This window comes from Cebidichthys violaceus, unplaced genomic scaffold (assembly GCF_023349555.1).
Source record: "Cebidichthys violaceus isolate CVI_PGR_0920_01 unplaced genomic scaffold, fCebVio1.0.p SCAF_6, whole genome shotgun sequence".
NCBI lineage: Eukaryota > Metazoa > Chordata > Actinopteri > Perciformes > Stichaeidae > Cebidichthys > Cebidichthys violaceus.
Genome location: NW_027176816.1, coordinates 7,757,237 through 7,770,465, shown reverse-complemented (window position 1 = coordinate 7,770,465; position 13,229 = coordinate 7,757,237). Strand labels below are relative to the sequence as shown.

General features: G+C 43.3%; 1 protein-coding gene across 4 annotated transcripts in view; it reads right to left on the bottom strand.

The window, feature by feature from the left end:
• samd11 (sterile alpha motif domain containing 11) overlaps positions 1-13,229 on the bottom strand; it is a 57,467-nt gene that overhangs the window by 43,396 nt on the left and 842 nt on the right. For 2 of the 4 annotated variants that reach the window (XM_068732692.1, XM_068732693.1), the window contains exons 1-2: positions 6,889-8,070; positions 5,652-5,743 (exon numbers count right to left, since the gene is read on the bottom strand). In XM_068732692.1, the coding sequence (XP_068588793.1) occupies positions 5,652-5,743; positions 6,889-7,588 (792 nt within the window). In that variant the 5' untranslated portion in view covers positions 7,589-8,070. Of the gene's footprint in view, positions 1-5,651; positions 5,744-6,888; positions 8,071-13,229 lie in introns of those variants that run through there. The other 2 variants (XM_068732694.1, XM_068732695.1) reach the window with 2 other exon arrangements.

Genomic DNA, 13,229 nt, shown 5'->3' with positions numbered 1-13,229 from the left:
CATTTCAGGTGCATGTTCAGAATCAAAACACTGAATGAAATCAGACAAAGGCACACTATCCTGTGCAGGCCACAGGAAAAAAATGACACGCCTTATATTTGCCTAATCTGGTTATAATCAAATTATTAGTGTACACCGAAACAACCGTACTGCAATATCAGCAAGAACAGCAAATATTAAGAACGGCTGTGAATAAATTGCAGCTATGAAATCAGAAACATGTTGAACTCTTCTGTCTTAAGAATATAATGCTCATATAGACATTTACAAGTGGTATATGAATAAACGCATCCACCACAAACATACACTTGCCGAAACACACAAACATTTTAGTACTGCCACACTGTATGGTCAATTATACGGTATACTCTTCCATATATACACACATACATGCACACACTGTATGTGTAGGTATAATCCTATAACTAATGTCATTTTTTGCGATGGCAGAATACACAAGCATAAAATAATTCCTGTGACGCCTATCACTGCAATGTGTCACATTTTGCAAGTTCAAAGCAAAGATGGCAGAGTGCCTTCTTAAACATTTGTGACAAGATATATCAACCAACCAAGCAACATGAACACACATTTTTGTCAACTAGGTGTGACTCAAAAACTCAAATTTTTCATTTTGCATGGAGAGCGTCTCCAGCCATGTTACTCTACCATACCGATGGGTACATTTAAGATGTATAACTAAAACACACTACAGAGCTTGGCACTACAGAGTCGACTCTTTTAAATTCTCGAATAAATTCTGGTTAGAGGAAGTCATGTAGAGGTAGATGTGTCTTTTATAGTTAAGATTCTGTTGTGATATTAAAGTACTGCCTGAGTGGCTCCACATGCTGCATTACGCGCATCATTCCATACATATTGCACAAACAACATTACATGAGAAATGCTACTTCTATAAATTTGCCTTGAGATCAAGCATGAACATTATCAAGAAAAACTCCTTAGTGCAAATGTACTTGGCAAAATAAATGTGATTCAGGATAACAGTGTGTGTGTGTGTGTGTGTGTGCGTGCGTGCGTGCGTGCGTGCGTGCGTGCGTGCGTGCGTGCGTGCGTGCGTGCGTGCGTGTGTGTGGTTTATGTACAGACTTTAGGCAACACTTGGTTGTTCAAGGCCGTGTGAGAGAAAGAGAAAAAAAGTGAGAAAGCACTGTAGGGCGGACAGGCATGCGACCGAGTACCCCGCCTCCACCACACACACACACACACACACACACACACACACACACACACACACACACACACACTCACACACACACACTCATGCTCTCCTGCACCCTCGGCCCCCACGCGCTGAGCCGAGCGGGCAGTTGCAGCCCAGTGGAGCGGCACAGGGCAAGGGGGGGAGGGATGGGTAAGGGATTGGGGGAGGGGGAGAGGTGCACAGAGGGCGAGAGGCGGCGAAGAGGAGGGGGGGGGCTGCTTGGGCGGCGCTGGGAGGTCAGTGGCGGTGCAGTCAAGCGTGCCAGCGCGCCTCTGTCTCTCCCATTTCCCTCTTGTTTTTTTTCTCTCCTTCCTCCTCCCTTCTTCTCTCTGTGTTTGGGTAGGCCGACCGAGGCCTCCACAGGGGAGCTTTAGGGACAGGTAACGACTGAGCCGTTCTCTCCTCAGACAAACACAGGGGACGTGGGGGCGGGCAGGAGGTTGTGGTTGGTAAATTCAACTGATGTTTTCTCTCTTGGGTTGGTCCCAACAAGTAAGATTTGATCCTGACAATTATCAGAACGTCACGTAAAGCAACACATTTTAAATAGTTTCATTGAATACACTGCCACACTGTTAAAAGTACACCTCTTCAAAGTCTCAGGGCTCGATCTATGAAATAAAGAAATACACAATTTGAATTATGAGCATAAATAATGTTGTGGAGGGAAAATCAAGATGAACTCAGATGACCCTCATTTATGCTAGCATTATAAAATGTAGCCTTAATGCGTCTTTAATCTTTCTCATGCTGACTTTTTAGCACGTTATTATGAAATAAAAATAAACACAAAGAATGTGTACGCTAAATATGTTTACCATGGTTTAAATACACAGTATACATTCAAAATATGATGCTCAGCAAATTCATAACTTTATTACTACATCGCTGATAAACTTTGCAAATTATCATATAACTGTACAACACTAATGAATTTAATTACTCGTAATCCTGTGTTTATATACATTAAGTGTGCCTGTTTGAGTGTACTGATGAATGTATGAGTAAAACTATGACAGGACATTACTGCCTGATGTGACCGAACATGTCTTTAACCATCAGAGGACTCACGCTTTTGGCTTTGTTGTGATAAACTGCATTTGGCCGATAGACAGATGCTCCAACTTATTTCAGCTGCCTGTTAACAGGATCCACACACATGCATCCAGTCATTTAGTGAGCATCACTTTAGAAAGCTCACACAGAGCATGTACACACGCTAACACACACACACACATTAAGCTCTGACTAATGGCTTATTAAACTGTTTATTTTAACAGAGTTATTCATAGATAGAAAGTCAACAAGAGGCTCAAAAGAGTTTTTGCAAGTGTGTGTGTACGACTGTCACTGTATTTCTATATGTTTGACACATATTCCAATTCATATTGATCTATATAAGCGACATTGAGCCCTACAATGCACATATCATTAGAGTCTTCCTTAATCTCTAATGTGTCCGATACTCATAGAGAGACGCACACAGAAGTGCATAAACACACTCGATGCGACCACAGTTCTGTACACTTCTGGGCCAATGACCGATTCCGGTGTTACCATAGCAACATAACCTCAGCAACACACACGCAAGCACAAACACACAACACGTAAAACAGAAGCAGTGTACAGTAGGTACAACTCCACATCACATAACAGCTCAACTTCTATTATTTCACTCAATATGTTTCACTTTGATTTTAATTATCTTTTTTCCCCATTAACACAATTATGAAAATGTGATGAGATAGAATATAAGTTTGTGTAAAATTGTGTATGTCGGTGTGTGTGTGTGTGTGTGTGTGTGTGTGTGTGTGTGTGTGTGTGTGTGTATTTAATTCCACTTTGCAAGAGGAGCCCTTGATTGAAAGAGGTCTTTACGAGCCGGAGGAGGGGAGTGTAATTTCCTCCCGGCCTCCGCCAGTTCCGCTGAAATAACAGAGCAGAGGAAGCCCAGCTCTCCCGGGAGGAGACGCACGCACGCACACACACACATGCGCACACAGCAAGCAGGCAAGTCAAGCCAGCCATCGCGGGCGTACAAATAATCACGGACATGCACGTACTGAGACACGGATACAAACTAACACATAAGTATGTACAGACAAAAACACAAACATACGGAGCCAAGAAAAGAAACTTGCATACATAATCTTGAGTATTATACGTGCAAAAAGAATGACATGCAGTCCAAAACGCACAAAATAAGCAACATCTAACGATTCCAATGGGCTACTTTAATAACAATTTAAGTGAAGAAATCATTTAAGCACTTGATTATTACATAACATGCTTAATAGAAAGCAAATACACCTTCAAAGGTAGTTATCATCGTGTCCATAAGTGTGGATAAACAACATCATCAACATATTTAAATGCTACACTGTTGGATATAACAACAGTCGTGTTGTTATGAATGGGTAGACGCAGCATATTAACTTCCGTGAGCTCTGAGCAGACAGGTGAAAAGTCTTCCCACCAGCTGTTACACTTTTTTATGATCACTTGCCTCATGCCTATAGCGAAACAAGATCACACAAAGTTCAGCCATCAAACTTTGAAAATCAATGACTGCATGAGGTAATTTGTCTAAGTAGGCAGGCATACAGTGTGTAGTGAGTGAGTGAGTGAGAGAGAGAGAGAGAGAGAGAGAGAGAGAGAGAGAGAGAGAGAGAGAGAGAGAGAGCTCATCAGTGAGGGAGTGCTGGCTGCCATGCCCTGAGGGGAGTCAGTGGGGAGAGAGGGAGACGCCAGTACAGGCCATACAATCCCCTCTGCCCTCCCTCCTCCGTCTCACCCTCACCGCCTCGCACGGAGCTGCCAACATACTTAGCCTGTGTGTGTGTGTGTGTGTGTGTGTGTGTGTGTGTGTGTGTGTGTGTGTGTGTATATGAACGTGTCACGGTGGTATTCACTTGATGGGTTTGACTTCAAGCTTCAGCACCAGACAAGGAGAGGAAGAGAAGGAGAGAGGGCTACAACAACAACAACAACAACCTTAAAGCTCTCATATCCCCGTTCACGTCAGTAACAAAGTTTCACTACGTTACAGCTGTAATTGAAGTGCAGCTGTACAAGCCCTAGCAAGACGATCACTGATATCTGCGATGAGCCTTGAACATTAGCAAACATGGCTCAAACCCATCAGTGAAAATGAAGACGTGTATTTCTACTATCTGTTTTCCCTGCACCCTACCTCCCTCAGCTAATTTGCCTGGCTGAACCCTATGTGTAAGGGTACAGGTCTTCATTTGTGGCTGTGAAAAATGTCACCAGTTTACCTGTATCACTCAAACACCTCCGGCTTATCTAAACCGCCTTTGCCTTGCGTGCCTCGCCCACAATAATCAGCAGTAGCCACGCTCAGTAGCTCGCTAAGCCTCTTACACCCTTCCCTCAAGATTAGTGCTTGGGAGCGACGACAGATGCGCTCCGTGGTGATAAAAACACATGCGCGCAAAGACACACACACACACACACACACACACACACTCACACACTCACACCTGTGTGAACAGATTTGGCGACGGTGAGCCGGCAGTGTGCTTGCTCAAAGCTGACACACAAACACACAGAGCGGTGATGCTGTAATCGTGACACACCTGCAAGGCCTCAAGGTTTGGCATTGTGCCCCTGGCCTGAGCCCTGAGGGACGCACTAGGCAAACAAAAGTTCAGCAGCCAGGTGAGGAAACGGATACAATGGGACAGAGAAGCCCGACCAACAACACCTAACAGCCACACTGGGCAGCTCAATGCCTCTGAATTAAAAGGCTGTTTGATACTCAGCATCGGTGAAAGGCTGAAAGTGGATTTGATATTCATGCTGAGAAACATTACCATCAAAGTCGACATGTGTGCCTGTAGGGTCTTCATCACCAAGGTTACAGACAAAGACAATGCTCCAACATACACTCACCCACTGTTTCATGTATGTAAAGCTGGGCGACACAACACAAATGTGTCAATGAAATATTAGTATGCCTAGTCCTGCTTTCACACCAGATAAACTGAATCTAAATTCATTTTTGTATAACTTAATCTTACAGCTAGGCAAGCACAAGCATTTATTACCACCAAGTCAAAACAATGAAAAAGATTTGTTTTACGTAACTATAAAAACACTAGTTTTCGGCTTTACCACAATATTACAATCACAAATACTTGTTTTCACACATATATTTTGTATATCTTCCAGTTCTGTCTGGGTGCATTGTGCCCTTTGACAAGTTATAACTTTCACCAATGAGGCAAATTCTTGACGACCACAATGAACTATCCGGGATATTTCAACTCCTCATGTTCCATGTCATGAACATCCACAGCAAAATAGTCAAACTAAAACTATATTTTCCATGGAGCTTGTCCTAGTTGACATATTGACTGTAGAAGTACAGACAGAGAGTGTAACACCAATACAATGTTCTTACCACTGGAGATGAAATTCGACAGCCAGGACAGTCACAGATCGGAGGGTGCACCTGTAAGATTCCTTTGGACATAAGAGTCTTGAGACTTTTCCCTGGAAAAACAAACAAACAAGAGAAACGCTTTTAGTAAATCCCAACCATATTCTCCAGCCATCAAACTCATCTCCCCCATGACACAGCATGTGATAAGGTATTTGTCAACTTGCTTGAGAATTGGCCCTTTTCTTCAGCCCACCCTCTCAGGACTCAAAGTTTGCAAGACAAATCTTGTCAAAAACCCTCCAATCAACACTTGAACCCTGAAGAAGTCAGTCCCTGCTGACAACTTGACTTATCTCTCGACTTTTCTGCATTGAAGTTTAAATCTATTCATAGGTAAAGTTTTGTGAGCCAGAGAGACAGCAGCCTACTGTCATCTGTCTATAGGAATCGGTATATTAAACTATTAGGCTACCATTTTTGACCTGGGGGCGACACTCTCCCCCAACACATCTTAACGCGTGTCAGTTCTGCCTGAGTAACCTTGTGTGTGCGCGTGAGTTTGTGGGGGGGGGGGGGCGCGGGGGCGCACCATGCGGAATTATTGTTTCAAAATACTATGCTAAAAATGTCCACATAAAAACACCGGAACAGTATCACTGCATTAATGCTGTCAAGGTTATTGTACCGGAAAATCGAACAGATAACTATAAAATCCGTCTATGGATAAGAACAGCTTTAAAATTAGCCTAATATTTAGTTAAAAATTGAATTGTTTGCAAATACATCACATTTATCACAAGCTGTGGCGCTGAGTGGACAAACAACGCGCTAATTAAAAAAAAGATATAGCCTATCTCGAACCTAACGTGCGATGCGTAAAAGTGCAGCTGCACCCTAACGGAACGATTCATCCTATAATGAGGAAAAACATCTTTTAACTGTCACGCGATGAATTATCTAAGTCTAACTTTTCACCTCGGTCCCAGTGCAGCCTACTCCAAAAAGCCCGCTTTGGTGTATGGTCGCAGCCCAAACTCTGTGTCAAAGCCTCGGAGGGTATGTGGAGGATATGCGCCTTTTTTTTCATCGGTCTCCTTACGCACCGATTGCTGTAACCCTTTCACTCCAAAACTCAGCACCGAACCACGAGACCCAACTTTGTACCCAGAATAAGCGGCGGCTAAAAAGTGTTGAATTGATGGCGAGGTGTCCATCTCTGCCAACGAACCGTGAGGACAGTGAAGGTTATTCTTACCTTTGTGTCTAATACTGCGTTTCCAATCTTTGGCGGTCTCTCGTCCACTGACAAACTGGAACTCGTTGGGGGTAAGCCACTCGCCCCTGTATTTAATCGAGGGTCCTTTACTACCTTGACACAATTTATTGATATAAAGCAAAGCCTTGTTCTCCCCACACTCCACCTCGATGCACGGCTCCCCGTTGTCGAAGAAGGGCTGAAAGTCGGGGATGGAGGAGAACCTCTCCAGCATTAAGTCGTCCGTGTGATGGTGGAGGTGCTGGTGATGCAGCGCCGAGTCGTGGAGCCCCAAGTACGCACGGTGATGGGCGAAAATATGGTCGTAGGGCGGCGGATGCGGGGTCACCACGGGGATAGCGGTGGCATTTAAAGGGGCCAGGTATTCGGACTGGTTGAACGGAGTCAATGCCATGTCGTCTCCATCCAGCCTCTCCTTCTTGATAGCAGGCATGTTCGTGGGTGTCGAGCGCCGGTAACAAGTGAAAAGCTGCTCGACGGATCCAACTTCAGCGTCCTCTCCGTCTGCGAGTTGGGCTGAGCCAGACTTGGAGACGCGCCGCTTGGTTTTACGCAGAGCCCCCGTGTCGCCGTGAGACAGCGGTCTGGTGAAGTTGCCGGATAGATTCCCATTCAGTAGTTTCCAGCTCGCAGCGGCAGCAGCGCTCTCCGCCAGCCTCACAGCTTCTACCTCCCACATTTAATCACACTCGGTCTGTTAATACCTGACATGGTGAGCCCTGAGCCCCGGACATTATGTTACCTATGGTGACCATTACCAGTCGCGGCTACGCGTCGTGTCTCTTATTTCTTTGCCTTTGGGGAAATTAGAAGTAGTCTGGAGATTTAAAAAACATATATATATATATATATATATTCACCGAGTAGATGCAAAAATTAGAATCGGCTGTGCAGTCTTAGAAAACAACGCACATCGATTCAGTTACGGGGAGTTTACACGTGGCCAAGACACAAATCCACAGCCAATGAAGACAATAAAAAGATAAACTGATAATAGTACATTTCTTCTGTTGCCTAAAACAATGTGGCATATGGCATTAATCAGAACCACAAGCCGAACATACCAGGCTTGATATCCTTTAGTATTTGAACAGCATTAATACAGTTGAAAGTTTGGAAAGAGTTGTTTTTAACCCCTGTGTATGTCGTTGAAGTCACGCTGAAGTTCACAGACCCAGACCAAACAAGATTTGCACTCTCCGCCGCTTCTCAACTTGGCCCATTTAAACAGCGGAGGCTCGGCGAGAGCCACAGAGAGGAGGGGGGACTGCGAGGGACGACGCTTCAGTGCGTAAAATGGAGGAACCCTCATTAGAGAGCACGAGGAAGTTAACCGTCATTTCCACCTATGCAAATTAATCTAAAACTGGTTGTAAAAGCCGTGTCTTCATATCTAAAACGTATAAAGCACATTCATTGAGTTAGTAGAAGTTTAAAGTCCCCCCCCCCCAATACAGAGGATCACAAAGGTCACCATGATCTGCCTTTGGCATCAGCTGCAGGTCCGCACACGGTTTGTTTTACGTTCTCCTGGTGGGTCTACATTCAACCACCTCTTTGTTTTACAGTGGCACCACCTTGCTCTCTCTCTCCCCCAACTTAAACTCAGCTGCTGTGGCCACTTCAGCAAGCCTTAAACTGTTTAACAGTGTCAAAGCAAACCAGTCGTGTTGCAGTTTACATCAGTGTCTGTCCAATTGTGCCACTTCATCATGTTATGATGCTATTAGACATTTGTGTGAAATTGTCATAATCAGCGTTATGGCAAAAAACGTGTTTTATGACTTCACATTGACCTTTGATAACCAAATTTCCATCTGCTCATTCTTGAGTCCAGGTGTACATTTTTGCCCAATTTGAAGAAATTCTCTGCAGGTGTTCCTGAGATATCACTGTCACGTTAACAAGTTAAACTCTTTACAGTAAAAGCTAACCTTCATCAATGTCTTTGACTTGTATTTTGTTTTACTGTTGAGTAAAGCATGTGTAGATACAGAATATTTCAAAAGGACTGATCATAAATATGTGCTACCGTTGCTGCAAACGTTGCTTTAACTAAAGTAAAACCTCCTCAGCCTGGAACCACATTTTCTGAAAGCACTTTCTCTCCACACTGTCTGCAGGTTATGTTCCCCTGAGCTATTGGCGCTCGTGAGCGGGACCACATCTGACCCCCATCAGTGGAGAACCACCCAGGTGGATCCACCACCAACACATGGAATAGCCATTCCAGCAGCAGAGGTGGGGACCAAAATGCCGTGTGTCAGGGGCCTATAAATCAGGCCAAACTGCCTCTGACACACACAGGAAGGAGGCACGCCACACCGCAGGCGGAAGCGGTGTACGGGAAGGCCAGAGACCACAGCCTGGCCAGAACTGGTATAACGCCGACAGCCGGCAGGCAAACAGACACGGCAGACATTTACAAAAACACACGCCGGCTACCTCACCAAACACAGTGACGGGCCGAAGATCGACATTTTTCCTTCTGGAACTGAGGAGTTGTGATGTCTCAAGGGAATGTAATGGAATTAGTGGGTTTGTGGATCAGGAAGAGACCAAAACAGATTTTACACTCACAGCTAAAAACTAAAAAAGTGACCTGAAATCACTTATCCAAGAGTTACCTTTCAAAGTAGACTCAGTCTGAAAAAAATGAAATCGAAAGGCAACATTTTTCAACCAAACAATAATGTCACTTCCCACATGTTGGTGAGTGTTCTCAACAGAAGCAGTGACATAAATCATGAGCCGCTGACATTTTCTGGCGTATGTTTACAAACCCATTTCTAGGAAGTGGAACACTACATTTCAGATGAGAAGCTCTTTGAGTCTCTCTTTATCAAACCAGCCCTCACCACATCGAAATGTCTTGATGGAAAACCTTGCGGATGTGTGCGTTGGTTGCTGGAGGTTGCAGCATCGGGAGAGCCCTGGTGAAACCAGTCATAAAGGGGACACCCTAACCCTCCTACACCCGGTCCCAGTCCCTGATCGTGACTCATTCTCGATGGCTCATTGCGGAGGGGTTCCCCAAACTTGTACGGTGATGACACTTCCACTTCCACCATCTTCAAAAATCGTTTAGGCGTAAACGGAGTAGATTTTTCCATCAGCCTTTTGTTCAAATGTTTGATGTGATCGGGAAACCTTATTTAACCTTTCTACCTCAACCCTTTCTTACTTCTTGCTTCTTTTACTACTGTGTGGTCCTGTGTATCTAAAAAGAAAGCAAAAAAAAACTAAGCACAGAAAAACACACACCTGCTCATACACCCTATGAATTTAAAACAAATTAGGAAATACCAATTATCAGTACATAACTATATTACAGTAACGAGTATCTTGCTATGACTACAGCCAATTCCTTCAGCTTACTGTGTATTGTTTATGTGTCCCTTACATGTCACATGTCTCTTTAATAATATCTATGATATGACTTTTGAAAGTGTGGTTTTAGATTTCACAGCAAGACAAAAAATGGGTGCCTTTTACTCAAAATGCAAAAATATACCAGCTACTCATGGAAACACCGGCGTCTCCTCATATTATAGTTTCTCTTTCTATTCCTGAATGCAGTTTCAAGTGTGATTAATCTGGTGAGTTAAAACCCTAACTCTGAGTCTCTCTTCTGAGTCTGTCACCAAAACCATCAGTAACACTCTTTATTTTCAGTTTATGTTTTATTTGTAGCATTGGCAGATTTCCTCAATATCCACGGAAGAAAACTAATCTCATCAAGAAACAAAATAAAATCATCCATTTTAAGATTTTATGTTCGACAAAAAATAAATATTGAGACGTGAATGGTTCTCTCCATTGTGTTATTGATATTATGTTACACTAATGTTCACATACAGATATGTTACACTGTCTTCAACATCCCAATAGGTTTCGTCTATATCTCCAGATATTTTAACTCCACTGTTCTGTCTTTTTTAATAGTTTATGTTTGTATAACTATTAAATTAAATGGTGATCATGTTATTGTAAGTGTACTGAAAAGGAGCCGTATAATAATAATGATGAAAATAATAAATTAATGATTCCTGCTTTTTTAATTTTTTTACAACTTTGGACGTCCATTTTCCCTTTCAACAAGGATACTGACAACTAGATCAATTTTTTTTTTACATATAGATATTGTAGATGGCTGATTTCCAATATAATGCAAATTGCCTGTATGGCAGTACCATGGATCAACATTATCATGGACAAACTATGATGATTAACTATGGTGATTAAGTATGGTGATTATGGTCATTATGGATTCATCTGTAGGTTCTTAATATCTTAATCGTTTAGCCTATAAAATGTTGGCAAAAACTAAAAATGTCATCATAATTTAGATTTGAATGTGATTTCAAATGGCTTGTTTAATGTGACAAACAGTCCAACACACAAAAATAGTTGATCTACTATGATAGATATATTAGAAAAGCAGCAAATCCTACCAATTGACTTAAAATAATTAAGTATCAAAATTGTTGGAAATTTATTTTCTACTGCACTAGTAATTATGTCAGCACTAATGGAGATTCTTTGAGCCATACGATGTGCCACTAGTTGGGGTATCACAAAAAAACACAAACAGGACTGAACTTGATATACAATCCAACAATCCAGACCAGTTCACTCCTGGTTCTGTGGTCAGTCTGAAAACTACACAGGATGTTTACGAAAAATGTCGAGGACGGCAAACTTCGCCATGTTATAAAGCCTGAAATTCTGTCCGTCCTCAAACTGCATTTAATGTCCATTCCTTTTTGCCCTCGTCGTCCGACGAGAACCCCCCTAACGCGGCCCCCGCCTCTGCGCCGTTGTTGGCAGCGGCCCCGGAGCCGCAGCGCTGCCGGCGGGGGAGAGAGGTAATAAATAACCCGGGGAGAGGAGCGGAGACCGCCGGGCGGTGCACAGTCTGACCTGACAAATACTCACTGGAAAACCATCAGAGAGCGAGAGCCCACCCCTGGCGCTTGGAGCCAGCCTTTCAGACATGAGCTGCAAAATATATAGGCCTGCCCCTACTGGAAAAAAAGAAAGGAAGACAGACAGAAGCGGCTCCGTCTCCCCCCCCCCCCCCCCCCCCAACCTTATCCACATCCAGACGCCGCCGGAGACACGGCGAGAGTAATTAACTATTTAAAGCAGAGTATGAATTTCTTTAGGAGGCCTACGCAGTATGTCCTGTCCAATTCTCCCAATAGAAATAAAGCCAAGAGCCGATAAAGTCACAGGAGGAAGTTAAGAAAAAAATCAACTTAGGTTTAGCTTGAAGACTGTCTGTTGATCCCAATTAGTGTGAATTCAACCCACGAGTTCTACTTCTATAGACTTTTCAGGAGCCGTAGTCTAGTTTTAGGAGCCACTTCACCCAAATGAGAAATTAGCATATGTTCTCATCATAGTGGAAGGCTGTTTTATCTGCTGGAAATTACAAATCACTTTGCTTACTCTGATCACTCCATTCTGTTCGGTTCAAAGATGTTTTCATCGCTGACTGTGTAGTTCTTCAAATGTTCTACTATGAGCTAATTAGTTGCTTCACAAGTTCAAATGCAGTTCAGCATGGAGCCTGTAACAGTAAAGTGAACACGCCCGACTTGCGCTTCATTCGTACGTTCAGTCTGCTGCTAGCTCAAGCTGTCACGTTCAGTTCACATACCAGCCTACACAAGTGACATATTATCTGCAAAAAAGTTATCCAAAGATTTATTGATATGTGTTCGTACATGTACTGAGTGTTATCGAGCCACGCATGTAGTTTTGGTCGACCGGAACAGGTTGTGAGATAGGCCTACCCGATTTTGAGATTTCTATCACCACCCAAATGGAGAAGAATGGAATTTCACTTGAGGTGCTCAAGGCATTGAATACAGTGCTTAAGTTCAATATCTCTCTTGATAATCCGCAAAAAGCACATTGTCAATTGGTTTCACAAGGAGACACTGTGGAAAATTGACTTCCATTGTATTGATGTGGAGGCAAAGGATGTCAGGGCTGGAGATGTACAAGAATTGCTGGGCTGCAGCTCTACAGTCAAGAACATTGACTTCTGCACATGACCACTACGGTACGGTTGATGTGAGGGCTAGGCAACTAAAACACTTTAGGGTGTTTAGGGGAAATTTGTTGTTACAATTAGTCAATTAGTGAAACAAAAATATATATATATTAATAGCAGGTCTGTGGTCCCGGAGTGAATTCTACACCCCCATCCACCACCCAGACCTCCACAACCTTCCTTCTGCCTCACTACGTAAAGGGAGAATTACTTCCTGCATTTGCAATATGGACGTAATACCAAATATCTGTGAAGA